The sequence below is a fragment of the Trachypithecus francoisi genome, unplaced genomic scaffold (assembly GCF_009764315.1).
Source record: "Trachypithecus francoisi isolate TF-2019V2 unplaced genomic scaffold, Tfra_2.0 Lachesis_group1, whole genome shotgun sequence".
NCBI classification, from domain to species: domain Eukaryota; kingdom Metazoa; phylum Chordata; class Mammalia; order Primates; family Cercopithecidae; genus Trachypithecus; species Trachypithecus francoisi.
In genome coordinates, this window is record NW_022681454.1 from 136,131,627 (window position 1) to 136,157,187 (window position 25,561).

General features: G+C 42.7%; 2 protein-coding genes across 4 annotated transcripts in view; one reads left to right on the plus strand and one right to left on the minus strand.

The window, feature by feature from the left end:
* Nucleotides 1–10,937: 10,937 nt before the first annotated feature.
* NDUFC1 (NADH:ubiquinone oxidoreductase subunit C1) lies at nucleotides 10,938–23,636 on the minus strand. 3 transcript variants are annotated; one of them, XM_033215303.1, is made up of 5 exons: nucleotides 23,504–23,636; nucleotides 16,787–17,011; nucleotides 16,104–16,207; nucleotides 13,502–13,581; nucleotides 10,938–11,076 (listed from the first exon to the last, which is right to left on the minus strand). In XM_033215303.1, the coding sequence occupies exons 2-4, from the start codon at nucleotides 16,851–16,853 to the stop codon at nucleotides 13,522–13,524; spliced, it is 231 nt and encodes a 76-aa protein (XP_033071194.1). In that variant the 5' UTR covers nucleotides 16,854–17,011; nucleotides 23,504–23,636; the 3' UTR covers nucleotides 10,938–11,076; nucleotides 13,502–13,521. The 3 variants fall into 3 exon arrangements, with proteins under 3 accessions (XP_033071194.1, XP_033071192.1, XP_033071193.1); XM_033215301.1 differs by having other exon boundaries at nucleotides 16,787–17,015; XM_033215302.1 differs by lacking the exon at nucleotides 23,504–23,636 and adding an exon at nucleotides 21,690–22,496 and having other exon boundaries at nucleotides 16,787–17,015.
* The window catches only part of NAA15 (N-alpha-acetyltransferase 15, NatA auxiliary subunit), a 92,671-nt gene continuing 89,672 nt past the window's right edge, over nucleotides 22,563–25,561 (plus strand). The window contains exon 1 of the mRNA XM_033215304.1: nucleotides 22,563–22,922. Within this exon, the coding sequence (XP_033071195.1) occupies nucleotides 22,869–22,922 (54 nt within the window). The 5' untranslated portion in view covers nucleotides 22,563–22,868. The remainder of the gene's footprint in view (nucleotides 22,923–25,561) is intronic.

The window sequence follows — 25,561 nt, forward strand, 5'->3', positions numbered from 1 at the left end:
CATAGATGAGTGTGGTGGTGCATGCCTGTAGTCCCAGCTACTCCGGAGGCTGAGGTGGGAGAACTGCTTGAGCCCAGGAGGTCAAGACTGCAGTGAGCTGAGATCTTGCCAGTGCACTCCAGCCTGGGTGACAGAGTGAGACCCTGTCTCAAAAACAAAAACAAAACAAAACAAAACACATCAACTAAAAATATTACATTATTAGTTTCTTCCGTCTCACCGTGGCTACAAGAACTTGTCATGGTTTGAATATGGAAACCAATAATTATTAAGTTTATAACATTGTCTAAATGATTACTCTTTGGAAGACACCATTTCCTACTACAATAATCCCGTATGTGTGTTTGGCACTTGAAACATTATAAAACACTTTCACATCTATTATCTCTTTTAATTTTCACTGCAACCCTCTGAGGGAGGTGTTAATTATTCCCTTTAGCAAATGACACCACCAGGTGGTGGGTGGGAATGTCCAAGGATTTACTGGTGGTCATAAATTAAAAAAACAAAAAGGACGTGAACATAATACTTCTAGCTTAAAGTTCTGTTGACATGTAACAGGCACAATATTTGTTCATTTGCTATGTAAATAAACATTTCTCAGAAGTTATAGTCTTGAACCCAATTATAATTATATTTAACATATTCTCATATGAAGAGTACAAGCCAATGATCAGATTGGTTTTTTGATACTCAGAAAGAGAGTTAACTAGTTGAATCACTAGGGTGACAAAGTGAGACTCCGTTAAAAAAAAAAAGTTTACAACATAGATGAGTGTGGTGGTGCATGCCTGTAGTCCCAGCTACTCCGGAGGCTGAGGTGGGAGAACTGCTTGAGCCCAGGAGGTCAAGACTGCAGTGAGCTGAGATCTTGCCAGTGCACTCCAGCCTGGGTGACAGAGTGAGACCCTGTCTCAAAAACAAAAAACAAAACAAAACAAAAGCCACACACAGTGGCTCACACCTGTAATCCCAGCACTTTGGGAGGCAGAGGCAGAAGGACTGCCTTGAGCTCAGGAGTTCAGGACCAGCCTGGCAAACATGGCAAAATCTTGTGTGTTTCTTTTTAAGAAAGAAAGAAAGAAAGAGAGAGAGAGAGAGAGAGAAAGAAAGAAAGAAGAAAGAAAGAAAGAAAGAGAGAAGGGAGTGGGGAGGGAGGGAGGGAGGAAGGAAGGAAGGACATTAGATATGAAATGTAAAAAATAAAGTAAAAAAAGAAAAAGGATATAAAATGTGCTCAGCTAGTTGGAGGAGGCAGTGCTAGATTCTGACTTCCAGCCTAAGGTGAAGCTCAAGGCTCTCCTGCTGCCCTCTGCTGCCTTTCAGTGTGGCACATGGTGGGATTGATTGTATCCTACCATCTCTTATTAGATGGTAAGTTCCAGGGGGAGCTTATCACGCTCTCTAGGTTGCATGTGGCCATACCAGCTGGGATATAAAAGAACTGTGAGATAAATAGTGCCGTTTCTCCAGATTATTTTCCTTAGTTAAAAGCTCATGCCTTTTATTTTTATTTTTTTTTATTTTTTATTTTTTGAGGCGGAGTCTCGCTCTGTCGCCCGGACTGGAGTGCAGTGGCCGGATCTCAGCTCACTGCAAGCTCCGCCTCCCGGGTTTACGCCATTCTCCTGCCTCAGCCTCCCGAGTAGCTGGGACTACAGGCGCCCGCCACCTCGCCCGGCTAGTTTTTTTTGTATTTTTAGTAGAGACGGGGTTTCACCGTGTTAGCCAGGATGGTCTCGATCTCCTGACCTCGTGATCCGCCCGTCTCGGCCTCCCAAAGTGCTGGGATTACAGGCTTGAGCCACCGCGCCCGGCCTCATGCCTTTTAAATTGAAGGGAATTTCTATCTAGTCAGCTGCTCCTGTGGCTTTCCATTTTGATGGCAAATTCTTTTCAAATCTTGATGAAATATTTTCCAAGAGAGGGCATGCCCTCGAGTTGTCAAATTCACTCCATAGCAGACTATTTCTTCCAAACCCCAGATAAATTTAACATATTTTTGCTATGGAAGACTCTGTAAGGCTCAGCCAATAGTTTCCTAACTATTAATCATACTGCTCATAATGCTGCCCTTGAGCACATCCTTGAAATTTTTCTTTGTTTGGTTGGAAAAACAAGAATTTAGGGACAGAGATAACTCTGCTTACCTTAGATGACTTCCATCTAACTGTGATTATTGACAAAGATTATATTAGTCTTGAAAACATTATTATAAAGGTCCTCTACTGGCAACATTAAGTATACTTTCAAGGTTTAAGTGCTATATAAATAAAATAAATTTTCAAAGACTGAGTGGTTTCCTGCATTTCACAGAAAAATCAGCTAAGTTTTTCTGAGCACTCAATTCTTAGGCTATTGCCTATATGTTTTGAGAGATAAATACTGACACACATTTAAACAATTTAGAGGAGCAACTAGGAGGACAAATTGGTAAGCAGTTAAGAAAGTCCTCATATGTGTATTTTTCATGGTTTAAACTACTTAAAGTGAGGGAGAAAAGATAATCAAGGTGGTCAATTCTCAGGCTATTTTTTTTTTTTTTTTTTTGAGATGGAGTCTTGCTCTGTCTCTCAGGCTGGTATGCAGTGGTACAATCTAGGCTCACTGCAACCTCCACCTCCCAGTTCAAGCAATTCTCCTGCCTCAGCCTCCCTGGTAACTGGGACTACAGGCGTGTGCCACCACACCTGGATAATTTTTGTATTTTTAGTAGAGATGGTGTTTCACCATGTTGGCCAGACTGGTCTCGTACTCCTGACTTTGTGATCCGCCTGCCTCAGCCTCTTAAAGTGCTGGGATTACAAGCATGAGCCACTGTGCCCGGCCTGACTGTTCTTGAAAGTCACTCAGTACTATCCCCATCTATTAACTATCTCTTCTGTAACAAAATAAACATCAGATTTCCTAAGACTTCTGTATTATTTTCCTAAGGATACAAACTTGGATGGTTTAAAACAATTTATTCTCTAATAGTTTTCTGGAGGATAGAAGTCCGAAATGAAGATGTTGGCAGGGCCATTCCCTCTCTGAAACCTATAGGGGATGTAAATTAAAATTAAATCCTGAGCTCCCTGCCAACTAAATAGACCTCCTCTTGGCCAAGGGGACCCCAGAAAAATCTTAAAAACCGAGTTCCTGGCCCTGAGGGGATGGGAGGTCAGACAACTCTTGTTATACCCGCTCCCTTTTGCACTTCAGATACAATAACTGGCCAGCGTAAATGTTAAAATAGAGATCCTAAAACTGATGGAATAGACTTTGTGGCAATAAGATACCAAATTATAAATGGGAGTTAAGGCCATGCTAGGCAAGGGTTAAGTCACTCACTCCTACACTTAAAGAATAAAGAATTTCTAACTGCCATAGGTTTTTCTTTTTCTCTAGCAGCTAAACAAGCACTGGCCTCCAGATAAGGAATACTAAAACAATTATAGCTCATCACTAGACACTAACTGGCCCCGTTCCACAAGCTATAGCTACAGCTTTGGATGAGAGACTGATTTCAGTAACTTTCTCCTGATAAGACCACCAGGCTGGTGTGGTGGCTCATGCTTGTAATCACAGCACTTTGGGAGGCCAAGGAAGGAGGATCACTTGAGCTCAAGAGTTCAAGCCCAGCCTGGGCAAGATGTTGAGACTCCGTTTCTATTAAAACAAAAAGAAAAGAAAAGAAAATTGGCTGGGTGTGGTAGCACCCACCTGTAGTGGGATACCTTGAGTCCACGAGTTCAAGGATGCAATGACTTGATTGTGCCACTGAACTGCAAGGCCATGTTTCTTTGGTGGGGGAAAAAGAGACCACCTACCAGGGACTGGCTCTGGCCTGTTTACAGTTGCTGAGCACTTGAGTCCTTCATATCCTAAAAAGATCTTTTGATATACAGGGCCTAATTATAATACATTTAAATATTAAGTCTCCACTCCAAAGCGAACATAAGTTGTATATTACATGCATGTTTGGCCAATATGCATGCATCAGGACTACTGATATCATTTGGCTCTGTGTTCTCACCCAAATCTCATGTTGAATTGTTATTTCCAGTGCTGGGGAAGGGACCTGGTGGGAGGTGATCAGATCATGGAGGTGGGTTCCCCCCTCACTGTTCTCATGATAGTGAGTTCTCACAAGATCTGGATGTTTGAAAGTGTGTAGAATTTTTCCCTTCGCTCATCCTCTCTCTCTCTCCTGCTGGCCATGTGAATAAGTGCTTGCTTCCCCTTTGCCTTCCACCATAATTGTTAAGTTTTCTGAGGCCTCTCTGAAGCAGAAGCCTGTACAGCCTGCAAAACCATGAGCAGATTAAACCTCTTTCCTTTATAAATCACCATCACAGGGAGCTCTTTTTTTTTTTTTAAGATGGAATTTCACTCTTGTCACCCAGGCTGAAGTGCAATGGCATGATCTTGGCTCACTGCAACCTCTGCTTCCTGGGTTCAAGTAATTCTCCTGCCTTAGCCTCCCGAATAGTTGGGATTACAGGAATGCTTCACCATGACTGGCTAATTCTGTATTGTTAGTGGAGAAACTTGGTCAGGCTGGTCTTGAACTCCCAACCTCAGGTGATCCACCTGCCTCGGCCTCCCAAAGTGCTGGGATTGTAGGTGTGAGCCACCGTGCTTGACCAACAGGTAGCTCTTTACAGCAATGTGAGAACAGACTAAAACAAGTACCTCTGTGAATATTCATAGCTCCTCCTGTAACCTTTTGAATATGAATGCTTACCCAACCGTTCAGCATAAAGCTCCTACCCCAATCCCTTCTCCTCCAAAGTGCCTGTCTCTGGGCTCTGCTGGAGGTTATACTTTCCAGTCTGCAGGATGGCCACTTTGTAGGCTGTAACCCTTTACAAGAAATAAAGTTTCCATTTCCAAACTTGTATATCTTGTGATTTTTAAGTTAATGGAGAATCCTTCTTTGACTTTTCTAGCTTCTGTTGTTTGCCGGCAATCCCTGGCTGTAGATTCATCCAATCTCTGCCTCTGTCATCACATGGCCATTTTCTCCCATGTGTTTCTTCTCTTAAATACACTAGTCATACTGGATCAGGGTCCACTCTACTCAGTATGAACTCATCTTAACTGATTACATCTGCAATGAACCTATTTTCAATTAAGTCCACTTTTTGAGGTACGAGGGGTTGGGATCTTAACATACCTTTTTTTGGGGAAACAATTCAACCCACAATGTCTTATATCAGAAACTTAGTTTACACAGCCTGTTTTTTCCAAGGCAACTTAATAATTTCAAGTGTGACTACCTAAATCTTGAAGAAAGGTCTACCCGATTTTGATCTATTAAACTACTTGACTATACTTGACATATGATTTTGTCTGCATCTTCCTTTATATGGAAATCTTTTTTTTTTGAGATGGAGTCTTGCTATGTCGCCCAGGCTGGAGTGCAATGGTGTGATCTTGGCTAACTGCAACCTCTGCCTCCTGGGTTCAAGCGATTCTTCTGCCTCAGCCTCTTGAATAGCTGGGGTTACAGGTTGAGTATCACCATGCCCGGCTAATTTTTTGTATTTTTATTATAGATGGAGTTTCACCATGTTAACCAGGATGGTCTTGATCTCCTGACCTCGTGATCCACCCGCCTCGGCCTCCCAAAGTGCTGGGATTATATGTGTGAGCCACTGCATCTGGCCAAGAGCAAGAATCTTAATGACATTTGGGTCCCAGGCTTCAATTATTCCTGGGCTCAGGTACACTCCTATTCTTGGGGTCTGTGAGTCACTCTATCCTCACAATTTTTTCTTTTTTTTTGAGACAGAGTCTTGCTCTGTCCCCCAGGGTGGAGTGTAATGGCTCTATCTCGGCTCACTGCAACCCCCACCTCCTGGGTTCAAGCTATTTTCATGTCTCAGCCTCCTGAGTAGCTGGCATTACAGGCGCTGGCCAGCACGCCTGGCTAATTTTTGTATTTTCAGTAGAGACGGGGTTTTGTCATGTTGGTCAGGTTGGCCTCAAACTCCTGACCTCAGGTGATCCACCCGCTTCAGCTTCCCAAAGTGCTGGGATTACAGGTGTGAGCCACAGCGACTGGCCTATCTTCACAATTTTTTTTTTAGAGCATAATTTGAGTTAGGTTTCAATTATTTAATTTAGGAAGCATTTTTAGCAGCGCCATGTGGCACAACTCTAAATGGTGCGATTCAGTACAGCAGCCACCAGCCCCATCTAGCTAAATTAATTAAAGTTAGGCTGGAGCGGTGGCTCAGGTGTTCATCCCAGCACTTTGGGAGGCCGAGGCAGGAGGACTGCTTGAGCCCAGGAGTGTCAGAACCAGCCTTGGCAAGATAGTGAGATCTTGTCTCTACAAAACATTTTTTTCTTAAATGTATTAACAAATATATATTGAAAATTAATTAAGGCCAGGCACGGTGCCTCACGCCTGTAATTCCAGCACTTTGTGAGGCTGAGGCAGGCGGATTACCTGAGGTCAGGGGTTGAGACTAGCCTGGCCAATGTGGTGAAACCCTGTCTCTATTAAAAATGCAAAAATTAGCTAGGTGTGGTGGTGGGTGCCTGTAATCCTAGCTACTCCGGAAGCTGAGGTAGAATTGCTTGAACCCAGCAGATGGAAGTTGCAGTGGGCTGAGATCACACCACTACACTCCAGCCTGGGTGATAGAGCGAGACTCCATCTCCAGAAAAAAAAAAAAAAAATTAGTTAAAATTAAATAATACTAAACATTCAGTCACACTAATCACATTCCAAATGCTTAATAGCCACAAGGGGCTAGTGGTTACTGTACTGGACAGCACAAACAGAACATTCCATCATTAGAAAGTTCTTTTGGACAGCCCTGGTCTTCCATGAATGGCTCCCTGGAGTCAAAGGGGTATAATTAAGAGGAAGGTCCATCATCAGTTGTGCGAAGACAAGGAAAATTAAAAAAAAAAAAAAAAAAAAAAGAGGAAGGTCCACACAACACAAGGTAGCTATATTCTCAAAGACCAATGTACACTAAGTTCTGTTTATTAAAGGTGTACTTTATTTCCAAGGCTGTAAGTTTCCAAAATTTCAAGTGTTTTTTAATTTTAACATTTATGCTGGCCAGTTATTGTATCTAAAGTGCAAAAGGGAGTGGGTATAACGAGAGCTGTCTGACCTCCCACCCCCTCATGGCCAGGAACTTGGTTTTCTATTCCCTTTAGAGATGTGAAATTTTAAGCGTTTTAGGGAAAAGTGCCCTGAATTGGTAGTTGATACTTGAACTCTTATTCTGTTACTATGTGACAAATCATATTAGCTTCGTATTGTTGCTCTAACAAACCTATTTATTGTAACAACACAAATGTATTATCTTACAGTTTTGTGTGAGAAATCTCACGCAGGTGGGCTAAAATCAAGGTGTTAGCAGGGCTGTGTTCCTTTCTGCAGGCTCTAGGGGGTAATTTGTTTTCTTGACATACCTTGGATGTTAGCTTCATCTTCAAAGAAGCAATGGCAAAGAAGACTCTTTCTCACATCACATCACTCTGACACATTCTTGTGCCTCCCTCTCCCACTTACAGGGATCTTGTGATTACACTGGGCCTAACTACATAATTCAAGATAAATGTTTAAATTACAAATTAAAGAAGTGGCAACTGAAACAAGTTTTAAGTGATTCACAATAAAGGGCTTTGCTGGTGGCTCACACCTATAATCCCAGAACTTTGGGAGGCAGAGGCAGGCAGATTGCTTGAGCCCAGGCATTTGAGACCAGCCTGGGCATCAAAGCAAGACCCCGTATCTACAAAAACTTTTACAAATTGCTGGGCACGGTGGCTCACACCTGTAATCCCCACACTTTGGGAGGCCGAGGCGGGCAGATCAAGAGGTCAGGAGTTTGAGACCAGCCTAACCAACATGGTAAAACCCCGTTTCCACTAAAAATAAAAAAATTAGATGGGTGTGGTGGCACATGCCTGTAATCCCAGCTATTCAGGAGGCTAAAGCAGGAGAATCACTTGAACCCAGGAAGGAGAGGTGGCAGTGAGCTGAGATTGTACCACTGCACTCCAGCTTGGGCAACAGGGTGAGACTCCGTCTGAAAAAAAAAAAAAAGGCTGGGCACAGTGGCTCACGCCTGTAATCCCAGCACTTTGGGAGGCCGACGCGGGCGGATCATGAGGTCAGGAGATCGAGACCATCCTGGCTAACACAGTGAAACCCCATCTCTACTAAAAATACAAAAAAATTAGCCAGGCACGATAGTGGGCGCCTGTAGTCCCAGCTACTCAGGAGGGTGAGGCAGGAGAATGGCGTGAACCCGGGAGGCGGAGTTTGCAGTGAGCCGAGATCGAGTCACTACACTCCAGCTTGGGTGACAGAGCGAGACTCCGTGTCAAAAAAAAACAAAAAACAAAAAACAAACAAAAACTAGCCAGATCTGGCCTTGTAGTCCCAGCTACTTGGGAGGCTGAGACGAGAGGATCACTTGAGCCGAGGAGATTGAGGCAGCAGTGAGCTGTGATCGCATCACTACACTCAGCCTGGGCAAGAGGAGATCCAGTCTCAAAAAAAAGGAAAAGGGCTTTCCTGAGGGTCAAATGAAGTACAGTTCACCCTTGAACAACATGACTTTGAACTACACAGGTCCTTATGCATGGATCCACTTACACAGAATTTTCTTCTCCCTCTTCCACCCAAGACAGAAAGACCAACTCTTCCTCTTCCTCCTCAGCCAACTCAGTGTGAAGACAATGAGGATGAAGACCTTTATGATGATCCACTTAATAAATTACATGTTCTCTTCCTTAAGGAGTGCAGTGGTTTCTTGGCTCAGTGCAACCTCTGCTTCCCAGGTTCAAGAGATTCTCTTGTCTCAGCCCCACAAGTAGCTGGGACTACAGGCATCATCCACCATGCCTGGCTAATTTTTGTATTTATTTTTTTGTAAAGACAGGATTTTGCCATGTTGCCCAGGCTGGTCTCAAACTGAGCAAGTGATTTGCCTGCCTCGGTGTCCCAAAGTGCTGTGATTACAGGCTTCAGTCACCACGCCTGGCCCCTTAAGGTTGTTTTAAAAAAAATTTGTTTTCTCTAACTCACTTTATTGTAAGAATACAGTATATAGGCTGGGCGTGGTAGCTCATGCCCGTAATTCCAGCACTTTGGGAGGCCAAGGTGGGAGGATCACAAGGTCAGGAGTTCGAGATCAGCCTGGCGAAAATGGTGAAACCCCATCTCTTCTGAAAATACAAAAATTAACTGGGCCTGGTGGTGCATGCCTGTAATCCCAGCTACTGGGGAGGCTGAGGCGGGACAATGGCTTGAACCCAGGAGGCGGAGGTTGCAGTGAGCCGAGATCGTGCTACTGTACTCCAGCCTGGGTGACAGAGCAAGACTCTGCCTCAAAAAAAAAAAAAAAAAAAACCAGCATATAATACATATAGCATACAAAATGTGTTAATCAACTGTTATTGATAAGGCTTACAGTCAACAAAAGGCTATTAATAGTTTTTTTTTTTTTTTAAAAGAGATGAGGTCTTGCTATGTTGCTAAGGCTGGAGTGCAGTGACTGTTTACAGGTGTGATCCCTCTACTGATTAGCATGGGAGTTTTGACCTGCTCCGTTTCTGACCTGGGCTGGTTCACCCCACTTTAGGCAACCTGGTGGTCCCCCGTTCCTGGGAGGTCACCATATGGATGTCAAAATTAGTGAGGACATCCTATCAGCATAGTGTACTATATCCTGAGCTCAAGAGATCCTCCTGCCTCAGGTTCCTGAGTAGCTGGGATTATAGGCTCATACCACTGTACCTGGTAATAGTTAAGGTTTTGGGGAGTTGAAAGTTACGGTGCTCCTACTGTGGAAGTCAAATGTATATTTAAAATTGTCTATTAACCCTCCAACCTTTTTAAAAAAAATCAATAGTTGCTAGGCGCGGCAGCTCACGCCTGTAATCCCAGCACTTTGGGAGGCTGAGGTGGGAAGATCACTCGAGTTTGAGAGTTGGAGACCAGCCTGGACAATATAGACAGATCTCCTCTCTACTAAAAACTTTAAAAAATTATCTGGGCATGGTGGCACACACCTGTAGTCCCAGTTACTCAGGAGGCTGAGGTGAGAGAATCACTTGACCCGGGGAGTAAGCCCGTCTCAAAAATCTCCAAACAAAAGCCTCCAAAACAAACAAACAAAAATCAAGTCAGAGTTTCCAAAATCATAGGCTTAAAGTTGTATTAGCAACTTTAAGACAACAAATTTTGTGTTGCTATAACAGTGAGTACAAGTAGTCACCCAAATAAAAATTATTCAAATTCAAGGAGAGAGTCAGAAAAACTCTGGTAACAGGATTCATCCTTCCTTTCTAACCTACCAAAATGACTCTAGAGAAAACAATCTTTGTGATCCTATGTTTTTTGAGTAACAAGGTAGTTCTGCTTTCCTGATATACTAAATAAACGTTCTGATCAGAAATTAAAAGGTGATAACAAGAATAAATCCTTCAGCCCCGATTTTTTTTTTCTTTTTTTTTTTTAGATGGAGTTTCACTCTTGTCGTCCAAGCTGGAGTGCAATGGCACGATCTCAGTTCACCGCGACCTCCGCCTCCCAGGTTCAAGTGATTCTCCTGCCTCAGCCTCCCGAGTAGCTGGGATTACAGGCATGTACCACCATGCCCAGCTAATTTTTTTATTTTTAGTAGGCATGGGGCTTCTCCATGTTGATCAGGCTGATCTCAAACTCCCAACCTCAGGTGATCTGCCTGCCTCGGTCTCCCAAAGTGCTGGAATTACAGGCGTTGAGCCACCGTGCCCAGCCAGTCCTGATTTTTGAATCTATGTTCACAACAACTTTTCTTACCAATGTGTCCTTAATTACTACTGACCTTCTTATCAGGTGGTACCTTCCATATTGAAATACTTCTATTAATATACCTTAGAATTAACATTTTCTACAAGTTGTCATAACATGCTTTATCTGAAGAATACAGAAGTATTTTTATTTCTTTTTATTTAATGATGCAAAATACAAATGCTGACTTGGTATATATTCACGTATCTTTTTCTCTCACATTTACAACTCAACAGATGGTAAATCCAGAGGAACAGCTGAAATCACTATACGGAGCATACCTATAATGAAGAAAAAAAAAAAAACTGTAGCATTAACCAGCAGAAATAATATTAAAATTAAACTACTCTGAATAATTCACCTTAGAACATCAGAAAAAGTCTAGAAAAGACACCCAAAAAGAGTACCAATACTTGATTTTATTTAATTTTAACAAAAAATATTTTGCCTTAACTATGAAAGAATAGCAAAAGCCATCTGGCTTGTATTTAAATGCCTATTTCATTTTTACCCCCTTTTTTTTTTTTTTTGGTAGAGACGAAGTCGCTATGTTGCCCAAACTCCTGGGCATATGCTATCCCACTGCCTTGACCTCCCAAAGTGCTGAGATTACAGGCATGAGCCACCAAGCCCAGCTCATTTTTATCTCTTGATTGGCTGATTGGAATAGTGAAATAGGCAGGGTGCTAATAGAAAAAAGGCAAAATACTTGGATAATCAACCGTAAAGAAGTCAGTTTCAGAGTTATAAAATATGGAAAACAAAGGATAGTCTGTGATCACTATATTTATTATACAGCAGATATAAGTTATTTACTTTAATCAACCCAATCATGAAAGCTGAGATTTTTAAGTGACTTTTCACTTATAAAATGATTAATACAGGAATTTTTAAAAAGGGTTTTCAGAAATACACCACATATATATATATATACTGTATATGGTATACTTATATATATTTGATACATATCTATTAGATGTATATATTATTTATTTATTCATTCATTTATTTTTGAGACAGAGTCTCGTTCTGTTGCCCAGGCTGGCTGGAGTGCAGCAGCGCAATATTAGCTCACTGCAACCTCCCAGCCTCTACCTCCTGGGTTAAAGCAATTCTTGTGCCTCAGCCTCCCAAGTAGCTGGGACTACAGGCACGCACCACCATGCCTAGCTAGTTTCTGTGTATTCTTAGTACTGATGGGGTTTCGCCATGTTGGCCAGGCTGGTCTGTAACTCCTTGTCTCAAGTGATCCACTTGCCTTGGCCTCTCAAAGCATTAGGATTACAGGCGTGAGCCACTACACACAGCCAGGTGTATATATTTTATATATAAAATAATCTCTCTTTTAAATCATGGACCATGCAGAATACGCTATCTTGTTCACAACTAGGTTTTTACCAGGAACTGTCCAATTGGATATTAGCTGAGTTGACAATCATAATGAAATAGTCAGGCTGAAAAATATTTAAAAATTGATTGCCCTGGCCAGGCGCAGTGGCTCACACCTGTAATTCCAGCACTTTGGGAGGCCAAGGCGGGCAGATCATGAGGTCAAGAGATCGAGATCATCCTGGCCAACATGGCAAAACCCCGTCTCTACTAAAAATACAAAAATTAGCTGGGTGTGTATCATGTTCACAACTAGGTTTTTATCACGAACTGTCCAATTGGATATTAGTTGAGTTGACAATCATAATGAAATAGTCATACAGACAAAAATGTAAAAATTGATTGCCCTGGCCAGGCGCCGTGGCTCACGCCTGTAATCCCAGCACTTGGGAGGCCGAGGCGGGCAGATCACGAGGTCAAGAGATCGAGATCATCCTGGCCAACATGGTAAAACCCCGTCTCTACTAAAAATACAACAATTAGATAAAAATTAAAAATAAAAAAAAGAAAAAAAATACAACAATTAGCTGGGTGTGGTAGTGCATGCCTGTAGTCCTAGCTACTCGAGAGGCTGAGGCAGGAGAATTGCTTGAACCCGGGAGGCGGAGGTTGCAGTGAGCCAAGATTATGCCACTGCACTCCAGCCTGGTGGCTCCGTCTCAAAAATAAAAAATAAAATGAATCGATTGCCCTTATACATTCATCACTTCTACAAATATTAAACTCCTAAATGGACCAGATGAGCAAGTTGCTGAATAAATGACAATAAAATAGGTTTCTGTTCTCACGGAATTCACACTCAACTGTACAAGATACCGAACAGATATTAAGAAATACACACACAAAGAATAATAATTTGTCATAAGTGCTATGAAAGCTAAGTGTAAAACACTATTAGATTTAAGAAAATAATATGATTTTGGTTTCATTCTTAAACATATCTTTCTTTAAACAGAGTCAAAGAGTAGTGATTAAAAATGATTATGCTAAAAGATTCTTGAGGCTAGCAAAGTGGCTCATGCCTACAATTCCAGCACTTTGAGAAGCTGAAGCGAGAGTATCACCTGAGGCTAGGAGTTTGAGACCAGCCTGGCCAACAGGTCTACAAACAACAGACAAAAAAACCCAAAACCCCCCAAAACAAAACCAGCTGCTTGAGGCAAGGTATTACAAATTTATAAATTTGTCACAGACAGAAATATGGGTGCTAAAATGAAAAACCTAATACAAAACAAACAACAACTTGTTTTTCAGTATTTAAAAAAGAGGTCAAGTTAATTTGCATAATCCATTCATCCAATAAACTTGTATACTCACTGCATTAGTATTTCAAAAGTTTATTCCAGCCCATTTCTTCTTTTGTACTCTAAAATATCTTCATTGTGTTGTCTGATGAGCTACAAAGAGTTAAACAGTTAAAATTAGAAATGTAATCTTCCTGGATACTTATATTTTGTAAGAGGAATAAGGATAGAAAAATAAGGATAGACAACTATTCTAGTTAGAAATAAAAGGCTAAGCAATCCAAAAGTTCAAAAATCAGGAATGGTATACACTTGCTCACCACAATCTGACATACTAAATTTGAGAAGGGAGATCTTAAATATTTATTTATTTTGAGACGGAATTTTGCTCGTCTCCCAGGCTGGAGTGCAATGGCATGATCTTGGCTCACTGCAACCTCCTTCTCCCGGGTTCAAGTGATTCTCTTGCCTCAATCTACCGAATAGCTGGGATTACAGGTGCCTGCTACCACGCACGACTAATTTTTGTATTTTTAGTAGAGACAGGGTTTCACCATGTTGGCCAGGCTGGTCTCGAACTCCTGAGCTCAGGTGATCCACCCACCCTGGCCTCCCAAAGTGTTGGGATTACAGGCGTGAGCCACTGTGCCTGGCCAAAAATTTGAATTCAACTACTGCCAAAAAATTTTACCTCATTTGGTGGGTAATAAATGTAATGAAATGGCTTATCACAAAGGGGTAAATCAACATGATATAGTAGAACTTGGTTATTAAATGGGATCCAGGCTGGTTGGTGGGTGCGTGTTATGCTTCTAATCTTAGAAGTGTGATACCTTGATTGAATGACCAACCCCACCACAAAACTGTATGTGTATCAATTAGATGTTACGGAGGACAGTCACATTTTTAGAACTACTGTCTGACAGAATATGCAACTGGAAAAACGGTTTATATACGATGACATTCATGGCAATCAAAGATCCAAGTTCAATCACTAGTGCTCTCAGCAGTAATCAAGCTTCTTGTTCGAGAAAACCTTAAATTAAGAATGTATAAAATTCATTATAAGCAACATTATTCAAAAAGATGAGTTACTATTAAGTTGTAAGTGACTCAAAATCTCTCACCCCTTTCCAAGTCAACAATCTGAACCACTTTAACAAGAAAATTTAAAATATCTAAGAGCTGGGGGACAGTGGAGAAAGCCCCAAACCCATCAGATAAAAAACAAAATTTTAAATATTAATATAGCAGATACTTTAACTTTAAAAACAAATTTTATCCCTACAGAGGCAGTGTTTCACAGTGGTTTATAGGATAGTGTGGCCTCTGAAGTCGGGAGAACTGGGTTCAGCAAACTACTTTCTCCAAGTGTGTTTCCTATCTGTAACGGGTCAACAGTATTAGGTACCACATAGTGTTGTTGAAATGATTAAACGCAAGTTTATGTGTAAAGTATACGGCGTGAAAACTTTTTTTTTGAGACAGTCTCGCTGTGTCACCCAGGCTGGAGTGCAGTGGCGATATCTCTGCTCACTGCAAGCTCCGCCCCCCAGGTTCAAGCCATTCTCCTGCCTCCGCCTCCTGAGTAGCTGGGACTACAGGCGCTCGCCACTACACTAGCCTAATTTTTTTTTGTATTTTTGGTAGAGACGGGGTTTCACTGTGTTAGCCAGGATGGTCTCGATCTCCTGACCTCGTGATCCGCCCACCTCGGCCTCTAGCCACTACACACGCCTAATTTTTTTTGTATTTTTGGTAGAGCCTGGGTTTCACTGTGTTAGCCAGAATGGTCTGGATCTCCTGACCTTGTGATCCGCCCACCTCGGCCTCCCAAAGTGTTGGGATTACAGGCGTGAGCCACCGCGCCCGGCCTGAAAAATTTTTTAAAAAGGTAGCTACATACTATGTACAATTTCCAACAATGTATTTATACAAACATTGATTAAAACCTAATGTTGGCCGGGCGCGGTGGCTCAAGCCTATAATCCCAGCACTTTGGGAGGCCGAGACGGGCGGATCACGAGGTCAGGAGATCCAGACCATCCTGGCTAACACGGTGAAACCCCGTCTCTACTAAAAAATACAAAACTAGCCGGGCGTGGTGGCCGGCGCCTGTAGTCCCAGCTACTCGGGAGGCTGAGGCAGGAGAATGGCGTAAACCCGGGAGGCGGAGCTTGCAGTGAGCTGAGATCCGGTCACTGCACTCCAGCCTGGGCGACAGAGCGAGACTCCGTCTCAAAAAAAAAAAAAAAAAACCTAATGTTTTGGAAGTCTATTGGGATTCAATTTGTACAACTTGTACACTGCTGGTTTGACCCTACAGCATCTGGAAAAGGTACCTTTATAAAACTCCAATTAGCCTAAACTCTCATTATGAAATAAAGTATAATTACTATTTAGTAAAACTGCCATTCCTTACAAAACCATGTTAAGGAACAATAACAGAAATTTCAGTCCCATCATACTTTTTCAATGTTGCTGAAATCTTAATTTCTTTTTAGTCCTGGAGATTTCCCTTTTGGAGAAATATGTATCAGCGATTATATAAATATCCTACTGTTATGAGACTTTCACTGCCATACAACAAAACAGCACCATTCAATCTTGCAATGTTATCTCAATCCCTTACCACGCTGGGGTAGTCTCACGACATCCGGGAGTAAAGTACTTACACAGACCCACAAGAAGACGCTGGTGCCCAAGGTCAACCCAACTTTCAGCCAGTCAGGTTTGGCATTCAGCGGCTCTCGCACGTAGAACTTTGACCGCGCTGAAACTGAAAAGGGCAGAGGGTCTGTAAATCTGTAACTTACTGCCTTGTAGGGAAAAAACCCTAACATTTACGTCCGCATTTAATTCTCCCTTTAACTCCCCCATCTCCCACTTAAACAGCCAAGGAAATAGCGGTTCAGAGAGGTCAAGTACTTCGCCCAGGGCCACTGGGAGAGTTAGACAGGTAGCACCTGTCTTGCCCGAGGCCTTCAAGGCCTCATTTACTGGCTTGCGGACCCTCAGACGACTCGGGAGTGGTCATGTAGGAGGCGCCCCGGGAAGGGTGTCTCCTCTCCCAGTCTACGGGACCGAACGTACAGAGGTGGGGAAGGCAGAGACCCAAAGCCCATTTACAAAGGCCAAGAGTGCTCAGGTTGCACTTGGATAAGTGCTGAAGGCGGGTGATGGGGAGCGGAGAGTCTTGCGTAGGGGACAGGCGCGGGCTGGGCCTTGGGTCACCGGCCGGCAAAGGTCACTGCAGGACGAACCCAGGCCGCTGCCGCCTCCTGCACCTGTGGGCTGGGTCCGCCTTAGGAGGGGTAATCTGAGGGTAGAATCGGCCTGCACGAGGATGGACACTCACAGCCGCTCGGGAGCCTGGCAGGGGCCAGCAGCCGGGAGAGGGGACGCAGCAACGCGGACGGCGCCATCTTGAGTGGCCAGGCTCAGTCTCTCCGAGTCGGCAACAGAACCAGCGCCACCTGGCGGGCGGAAGTGCGGGACTCCAGGGCTCTGCAGCCGAGCTCCGTGGGGGCGTCAACGTGAGTTCCAGCACGGAAAGGTTCTCTAGCACCCCGGCCTCAGCCTTCTGTCTATAAAGTGGAATTAGGAAGAAAGTAATTAAAAGAAAAAAGAATTTATCTATTCTCTGTCCCCTGGGGGTTTTTCACCCCATCTCTACGGCTATTCATCAAGAGGTTTATTAAAATTTTCCTACATGAGCCAGAAAAAAGAAAAGTGTCGTGCTGAATAATAACTAGCGCTTGGATTGAATTCTGTGGTCCAGGCACGGTGCATTAATGTATCATATGGTTTACATTCACTGTCTTATTTCATCTTCACAATGAGCACATATCATGCCGTGATTATAAGCCTCAATTTACAGATGAAGCTTAAAGAACACAGCTACTCACCCAAGGTGACATATTTTATACTTGAAAAGATTTCTTAACACTTACCATTTACACTCACGATCATACTGAAGCCTCACAAACCTGTGAAGTAGAATTAGTGCCTTGGATAGGCTCAAGATCACATAGATGGCAGAGGTGGGATACGGTTTGAGGTCTTCTGACCCCAGATCTAGTGATCCTCGTTAGCTCACCTAACAGACTTGGACCACCCTAGACCATAAGCTGTAGAATCAGCGTTCAAAGCCATTCTGTTCACCACTTTTTAGCTCTATGATTTCTAGGCAAATTACTTAACCTCTCTATACCTAAGTTTTACATCTGTAACATAAAACCTATAGGGTTGTTGAGAAGCTTAAACAACTCTCTGGTAGTAGTAAACAATTTATTTGGTTTTGCCTATTAAAGACATTGTTCTGAGGAATAGGTTTTATCTTGCACAATTGAGCCAGATCTTTGTACATTCAATTCAGTTCAATCTGATGTCTAAAGACCAGTAAAAATATTTATAGGTAACAGACAATACATTTTGACCCTTTAAAAGTAATCCATTAAACCTTATGTCATTAATTTTAAAGCCAAAATAAATGTTAGCAAATCTCCTATATTCTCTTTAGCAATGTTATTTTAAAATCTTTTTTTAACCAAAAATTATTGACCAGAAAGTCAATTAATTGTACTGTATTTTCTGGCTCATTTTAACATGCAAATGGTGGCTAAGTGGATTGCTAAATTGTGAGTCACTTTAGTTTGTAACCTAGTGTGAGCCTCCTGGACTCATGCTCAAGTAAGTAAATTAAGCAATGAATGTGCTGAGCCAGTTGTTGGTTCTCAACTTATTGGCTTCTTGTCCACTCAGCAACCTGTCAGTTGTATATCCTTTCTACACCATCCTTTGGAAGCTTGTCCTGACGAAGCTTTTGCTAGTATCCAACAAGTTGAAACAGATGCTACCTTTAGTCAGAGTACACAGAACCAGTAAGCAAATTACTGATTTTGGTACTGCTGTTGGGAAAGACTGCTTTGTTCTTTTTCAGAGCTTTGGCCCTTGTATCCTTTTACTAGTGTGTATTTTGGGAAAGTGATGAAGTATAAGCACATTTTTCTCAGCATATTAGAGCTTATGGGAACTGTACACTTGGAGTATGGAGTATGCAGCTGTGTGTGAAACTCCATCTTGAAAAGAATCCTGATTAAGTAATTCCAGCTAGGAACTAATATCTATAATATTTTGTTAGAAGTTACTTCATAATATTCATGTAAGCATCTTCAGAATTTGAACACTAAGACTTATTTATGATCCAGGTGAAAAGAGAGAGGATTTGAGTTAGCAGCCAGAAATGCAAAGTTTTAGTCCAAGATTTTTTTCACTGGGAAAAAAAAATCACATCTCCCAAGGAAGGTAAAGAAAGAGCAAGAATTGAAAAACTGTATAAAATGCAAAAAAAAAAAAAAAAAAAAAAAAAAACAAAACAACAAAACCCCCCAAAAACCACATATGTTTATTGATATAGCATGCATGAGAATACTATGAATCAAACTTAGGACTTGGGCCAGTCACAGTGGCTCAGGCCTCTAATCGTAGCACTTTGTGAGAACAAGGCAAATGGATTGCTTGAGTCCAGGAGGTCAAGACTGGCCTGTGCAACATAGGTAGATAAACATCTCTACAAAATAATTTTTTAAAAAATTAGCTGGGTGTGGTGGTGTACGTCTGTGGTTCCAGCTACTCCGGAGGCTGAGGGAGGAAGATCACTTGGACCTGGGAGGTTGAGGCTACAGTAGGCCAAGATTGTGCCACTGCACTCCAGCCTGGGTGACACAGTGAGACCCTGTCACAAAAACAAAACAAAAGAAAACAAAAGAAAAGAAAAAAACCAACAACCTCCCACCTCCCCACACACCAAGATGTATCTGTAAGTTTTTATTTTTTAAGACTCAGCAGCAGGCCAGGTGTTGGGGCTCACACCTATAATCCCAGCACTTTGGGAGGCTGAGGTGGGTTGATTGCCTAAGCCCAGGAGTTCAAGAGTAGCCTGGGCAACATTGAGAAACCCTGTCTATACACACACAAAAACACCCAGAAGCAAAGGCAAATTGTTAACATTTGTTAAATCTAAGTGACAAATACATGAATTTCTTTTATGTTGTTTATTTTTTTTTGGAACAACGTCTCAGCTCTGTTGCCTAGGCTGGAGAGCAAAGGTGTCATCACAGCTCACTGCAGTCTTGACCTCTGGGGCCGAAGGAATCTTCCCACCTAAGCCCACCAAGTAGCTGGGACTACAGGCTCACAGCACCACACCTGGCAAATTTTAAAATTGTTTTGTAGAGATGGGGTCTCACTATGTTGCCCAGGTTAGTCTCAAACTTCTGAGCTCAAGCAATCTTCCTGCCTCAGCCTCCCAAAGTGTCGGGATTATAGGCATGAGGCACTATGCCTGGCCTACTTTTTTTTTTTTTTTTTCTGAGAGGGAGTCTCGCTCTGGAGTGCAGTGGTGTGATCTTGGCTCACTGCAACCTCTGCCTCCCAGGTTCAAGTGATTCTCCTGCCTCATCCTCCTGAGTAGCTGGGATTACAGGCATGCACCACCACACCTGGCTAATTTTTGTATTTTTAGTAGAGATGGGGTTTCACCATGTTGGTCAGGCTGGTCTTGAACTCCTGACCTTGTGATCCGCCCGCCTCAGCCACCTAAAGTGCTGGGATTACAGGCGTGAGCCACCACGCCCAGCCATTTTTTTTTTAAGTAAGACCCAAATACTTAATAAGATGTAACAGTCTCAATAGAGAACATCTTACATATATGGAGAAATTTCACTCAACATATCCCTTTTGTAGAATTAAAGTTTGCAAGGTAAATGATTTTCTTTCTTTCTTTTTGGTTAATACTTTTTAGAGTTGGCATTTTGAACATAGTGACATGCAAGCACATGGGGTAAAATGAATTAACTAGCAGCAACAGCAGCAGCCACAGCATATAGCCTTGGATATGTTAACTTTCTGAAAGCATGGCTGTCAAAGTATAACTCAAACGGGATCTCTATTTGTGAAATTGTGGTAATCAGAGTAAATTTTTTTTTTTTTTATTCAGTTCAGGTTACTGTGTGGTCAGACTGTTACCTGTAGGTGCATTTTAACTAGTAAATGAATCAGTTAAATGTTGAATCAGACTAGTATTTGCCAAGCCTTTAAAACTGCCATTTGTTTGTCATCACCCAAAAAGAATGTAATATTTGCCAAATGCTATTTCTGGCTCATCTAATCAGGTACTAAGGTTCTGGTGGAAGCTACTGATTGTTTCAAAGACCAGACATTTTCTTCCTCTGAAGGAAAATAGAATATTCTTTACAGGAAAAATTTAGAGAACTATAGCAAATAGTATTGCTGTGGGGATTTTTGGATATGAAGGCAGAGATTTGGAAATCCAAGCTAAAATTATCAACTACATATAGACTATTTTTCTGTCTTTCAATAGTTCAGACAGTTGAAAGACCTCTTGGGGCAGTGAATTTTACAGGTTATTACTAAATAACAGTTTAAAAATGAATTATAGGCCAGGCGCGGTGGCTCAAGCCTGTAATCCCAGCACTTTGGGAGGCCGAGACGGGCGGATCACGAGGTCAGGAGATCGAGACCATCCTGGCTAACACGGTGAAACCCTGTTTCTACTAAAAAATACAAAAAAACTAGCCGGGCGTGGTGGCGGGCGCCTGTAGTCCCAGCTACTGGGGAGGCTGAGGCAGGAGAATGGCGGGAACCTGGGAGGTGGAGCTTGCAGTGAGCTGAGATCCGGCCACTGCACTCCAGCCCGGGCGACAGAGCGAGACTCCGTCTCAAAAAAAAAAAAAAAAAGAATTATAAGCTTGCCCTTAATTTTATAACGTTAAGGTTAAAAGACTGGCCATATTTCAAACTGAAACATAGTTTCCTGTACATATGATTTTCTCAAAATTTTGAAGACAGATCACAGAATTTAAGGAAACTCCAGGATTTGACTGTGAAAAACCTTATTTATGACCCCGGTGGAGGGAGAGGACAATCAATATAGCAGCTAGAAAACCCACGTTTATATTGGGAAACATATTTCTCAACTCACACGTTTCAGGGACAGTTAAGAGAAGTTTGAAAATTAAAATGTCTTTGTAAATACATTTAAAAGAGTAAAAAACACGCACACAACATATTGTTTAATAATTCGTAATGCAAAGAATGCTACAGAGTGAAATCAGGATTTGGAAAGAGGTAATCAAAAACCAAAGGTTAAAAGTGGCTCATATAACTTGAAAATGTTTAGATCAATGGAATGCCACTTTGACAAAGTTTTACTGTCACCTGTTAATGAAATGACTTACATTTTTGGAAGGGTTCCTATTCGGTATCTAGTCTGACCTCGCCTACTCGAGTAGTTCTCTCTAGTATCCTTGCCAGTCTTTGGCTTCTAAGATCTGAGAATTTCTGGGGATGGGGAGTTCGAGTCACAATATTAAGCACTAGTTTGAAGCCAGCTCCAGGGTAAAGTCAGTGTCTTTAACTCTCCACCACTCCACTCCAAGGTGCCTCATAAGGTTGGTCCGTCAACTCTGCATTATATGGCCTCAACAACGAAATTAAAACACATACTTTAACCTCCAGAGGCTCCTTTAGCAGTGCAAGTATGTCACTTCGGATCTGGCTAACTACCTTTCCAGGCTGATCTTAAGCAGCATTCACCAAATTACCGATACGACAGCCAGGCCCATTTCATTGGTCAAGCTCTTTCACGCTTTTCAGACTCTATTAAGCCCCTTCCTCTCCAGGGCTGTTAACAAGTCTCCACTGCGGAGAAGCTTTTTTCATTTTCCACTCCGCCTCTGCTCCTTAAATTAGGCATTTCGTCCATAATCAACTACGGCGCTTCTCAAATACCTACACCTGTATTTTAGCGCTTTGGGCTCAAACGATTATCACACAGTGTGCGAGACTCTTTCCAATGAATGAAAGGTCAATCTAGCAGGAAGGCGCCAGAGAGGCTATTTTTGATGAGGAGGCGGTCTGAACCGTATTTGCCTAGCCTCCCGTAGCTCCGCGGGCGCTTCGAGGGCACCAAGCCTGAAAGGATGGGCGGGGCTTGCCCGGACCCTCCCGGCCTCCACCGGCGGGCCAGCCTCCAGGTTTCCCGGCAAGCTCCGAAACCCAGAGGAGGTGGGGAAAGGAGGTCACCGCGCCTGCGTGTTAGGAGGTGTGACCCGGGTGGGAAAGCCCTCCGCGTCCGCCATTTTGGCTGCCTCTGTCGGTCTGTTCAGTTACCACGTGAACCGCCGACGGAGACCCGTAGTGGGGGAGGCGGCGGCAGCGTTAAGTGAGAAAGGAAAAAAGACAACGAGGAAAAAGGAGGTGTCCGGGTAGGGCAACGCGGCGACACCCGAGGCCTGGTGGCGGCGGCGGATCGGTATATTCAAGGCTGAAGCAGCTAGGGCACGGCAGCGGCGACGGTCGGACAAACTGACTGACCGAGCCGGGTGGTGGCGGGAGCAGCAGGAGCAGCCGGAACGATGCCGGCCGTGAGCCTCCCGCCCAAGGAGAATGCGCTCTTCAAGCGGATCTTGGTAAGTGTGAGGCTCCAGGCAAGCAGTGGGGAGGATTTAGCCGATAACTGGGCCTGTCACCCCTAACCTCGGCCCGGCGGGCACTGAGCCACTCCCGCCCCGGACCCCGCCTTCATAGTCCTCGTCAGGGCGAAGGCATTGCTTTGCCCCCTCTCTGTGGTTCCTACTATGGCCCGCGCGCCAGGGACCACAGGCTTCTTCTTTGCATCCCCACGCTTGAGGCCCTGGTTCCGGACTAGGCCCCGATCTCCTGGCTTCTAGACTGCCGGTTCTCATTCTCCCCGATCTAGGGGAGGAGAGGCCCGGCCTTTGGCGGGCAAGTGGGCAACACCGGCAGGAGTCGCGGCCCGGTTGGTGTGGGAACCCTGCCGGCAGGCCGGGGTGGCACCCTTGGAAGGAACAGGTGGTGCGGATGCAGCAGGCTCATTCATTGCCTAAACGCGGTTCTCCCTCCATCATCTGTCCCTCCCTCTTCCTCCTCTCTTGGGATTCACCTGTCTCCGCCCGGCCCGGGGTCAAATGACCTGAGAGGAGGGAAGGAAAGAGTTCAGAGAAGGAAAGAAAGCTTTTCAAACGACTACCTCCTTGTAGTCAGTTGCATACTGGAGTCTCCGGTGCCTCTGCCTCCCTTTTTCTCTTGTTCCTGGAGTAGGGATGAGGCATTTATTTTTTAGTTTCCGAGCGGGAAACAGCCCCACCCCGTTACTCTTCTCGGGAGGTGGGGCCCATTGGCGAGGGGGCGGTTCGGTAGGAAGTAAAAAGTTGAGTCTTTAGTTGAAACGTTCCAGACCTAGACTTTTCTTATACACTGAAGTGTATTAACACATGCAAAAACTTAGCAGAGAAAAGAGAATATAAGAACTTTTGAGAAGGATTTTGTTGACGCTAACTCAGACTTATTCCCTACATTTCAAATGTGTGCAGTTTGCATTTTTTTAAACCATAAATGCATTGATGTTTGTTGGGACTGTTTACATTTTAAAATATGTCCTGTAGCCTGGGAACTATAATTAACACATCGTAGTACATTTTTTGTTTGGCATTTAGTATGTGGGTTGCCCCTTTCACGCAAACTTTTCCTTATGATAGAATTAACTGTGTTTGCCAAATTTAAGACTTTTTAAATTTAGGATGTGTGTGAAAGTGTTAACCTTTTCCCCTGCAGTTATAATTTATTTCACCTGTTTGAAAAGTAAAACAATTCTAGGGATTCAGTTTTTCTAGAAATAAATAATCATCCATTTGAACTTTGATTTTACAGAAGTGTCCATATGCCTTACAGATTTAGTGAATTCATGTTGAAAAATGTTTGAACGTCACATCCAGTGTCGGAAAACTGTTACCCTGAAATTCTTATTGGCATTTTGTTTTGTTTTCTTTTAAGACTAAGAGTGTCGTTGGAGCTGTAAAATAGTTTTAGGAAGAAAGTTACTTTTAAACCGTTAAAAAGACTAATTGGTGTGCAGGTAGAACTATAACATAAGTTTATAATAACAATTTATCTTTAACCTCTTCACAATTCTTTATTTTGGAAAAAAAAAATGAAAAGTTGAGAGAACAAGGAACACTCCTAAACCTTTACTTAAATTTAACACTTGATATTTTGCCATATATGCTTTCTCTCTCACTATGTATATGTTTATATACATTTGTATAAAAGTAAGTTGTAGACATAAAACTTATCTCTAGGCTGGGCACGGTGGCTCATACCTGTAATACCAACACTTTGGGAGGCTCAGGTGGATGGATCACTTGAGGTCAGGAGTTCGAGACCAGGCTGGCCAATGTAGTGAAATCCTGTCTCTACTAAAAATACGAAAATTAGTCAGCTGTGGTGGTGTGCGCCTGTAGTCTCAGCTACTAGGGAGGCTGAGGCACAAGAATCGCTTGAACCTGGGAGGTGGAGGTTGCAGTTCCAGCCTGGGCAGCAGAGCGAGACTGTCTCAAAAACAAAAAATTTCATCTCTAAATACTTAAACAAGCATCTCCTAAGAATAAGGACATCGTCTTGTATACTTTTACCAGTCATTCTCTAATATTGTCTAATATCTGCTTCATATTAAGATTTTCTCAAGTGTTAGCACTTTTTAAATAAATCAAACTTTTAATTTTGAGAAGACTGTATAATCACATAGTTTAAGGAATAATACAGTGCACTTTACTCAGTTTTTCCAACACTAACACCTTGCAAAACCATGGTTCATTATTAAACATTGATACAATCCACCAGTCTTATTCACATATCCCCAGTTTACTTGTACATGTGTGTGAGTGCTCGCGCACGCGGGTGCAGTCATCCCTTGATCTGTCGGGGGTTGATTTCAGGATCCCGCGAGATTCCAAAATTTGCAGGTGTTTGAGTCCCTTATATGAAGTGGTGTAGTATTTGCATATAACCTATGCAGATCACCTGTACACTTTAAATATCTCTAGATTACTTATAATACCTAATGCAATATTAATGTTACATAGTTATACTGTATTTTTTAAATTTGTATTTTTTATTATGCTTTTTAAAAATAGTTTTTATCTATGGATGTAGACACCAAGGATAATGAGAGCTGACTGTATTTACTTCTGTGCAGTGTTATCCTATGTATAGATTGCACCACTACAATTAGGCTACAGAACAGTTCCCT

Coding starts and splice junctions, on each gene's coding strand:
- NDUFC1 (XM_033215303.1), bottom strand. CDS start 16,853: ATGGCGCCGTCCGCGTTGCTGCGTCCCCTCTCCCGGCTGCTGGCCCCT. Junction 16,208..16,786: donor TGCCAGGCTCCCGAGCGGCT/GTGAGTGTCCAT, acceptor TGCCCTTTTCAG/TTTCAGCGCGGTCAAAGTTC. Junction 13,582..16,103: donor GCGTCTTCTTGTGGGTCTGT/GTAAGTACTTTA, acceptor AACTCTTTGTAG/CTCATCAGACAACACAATGA.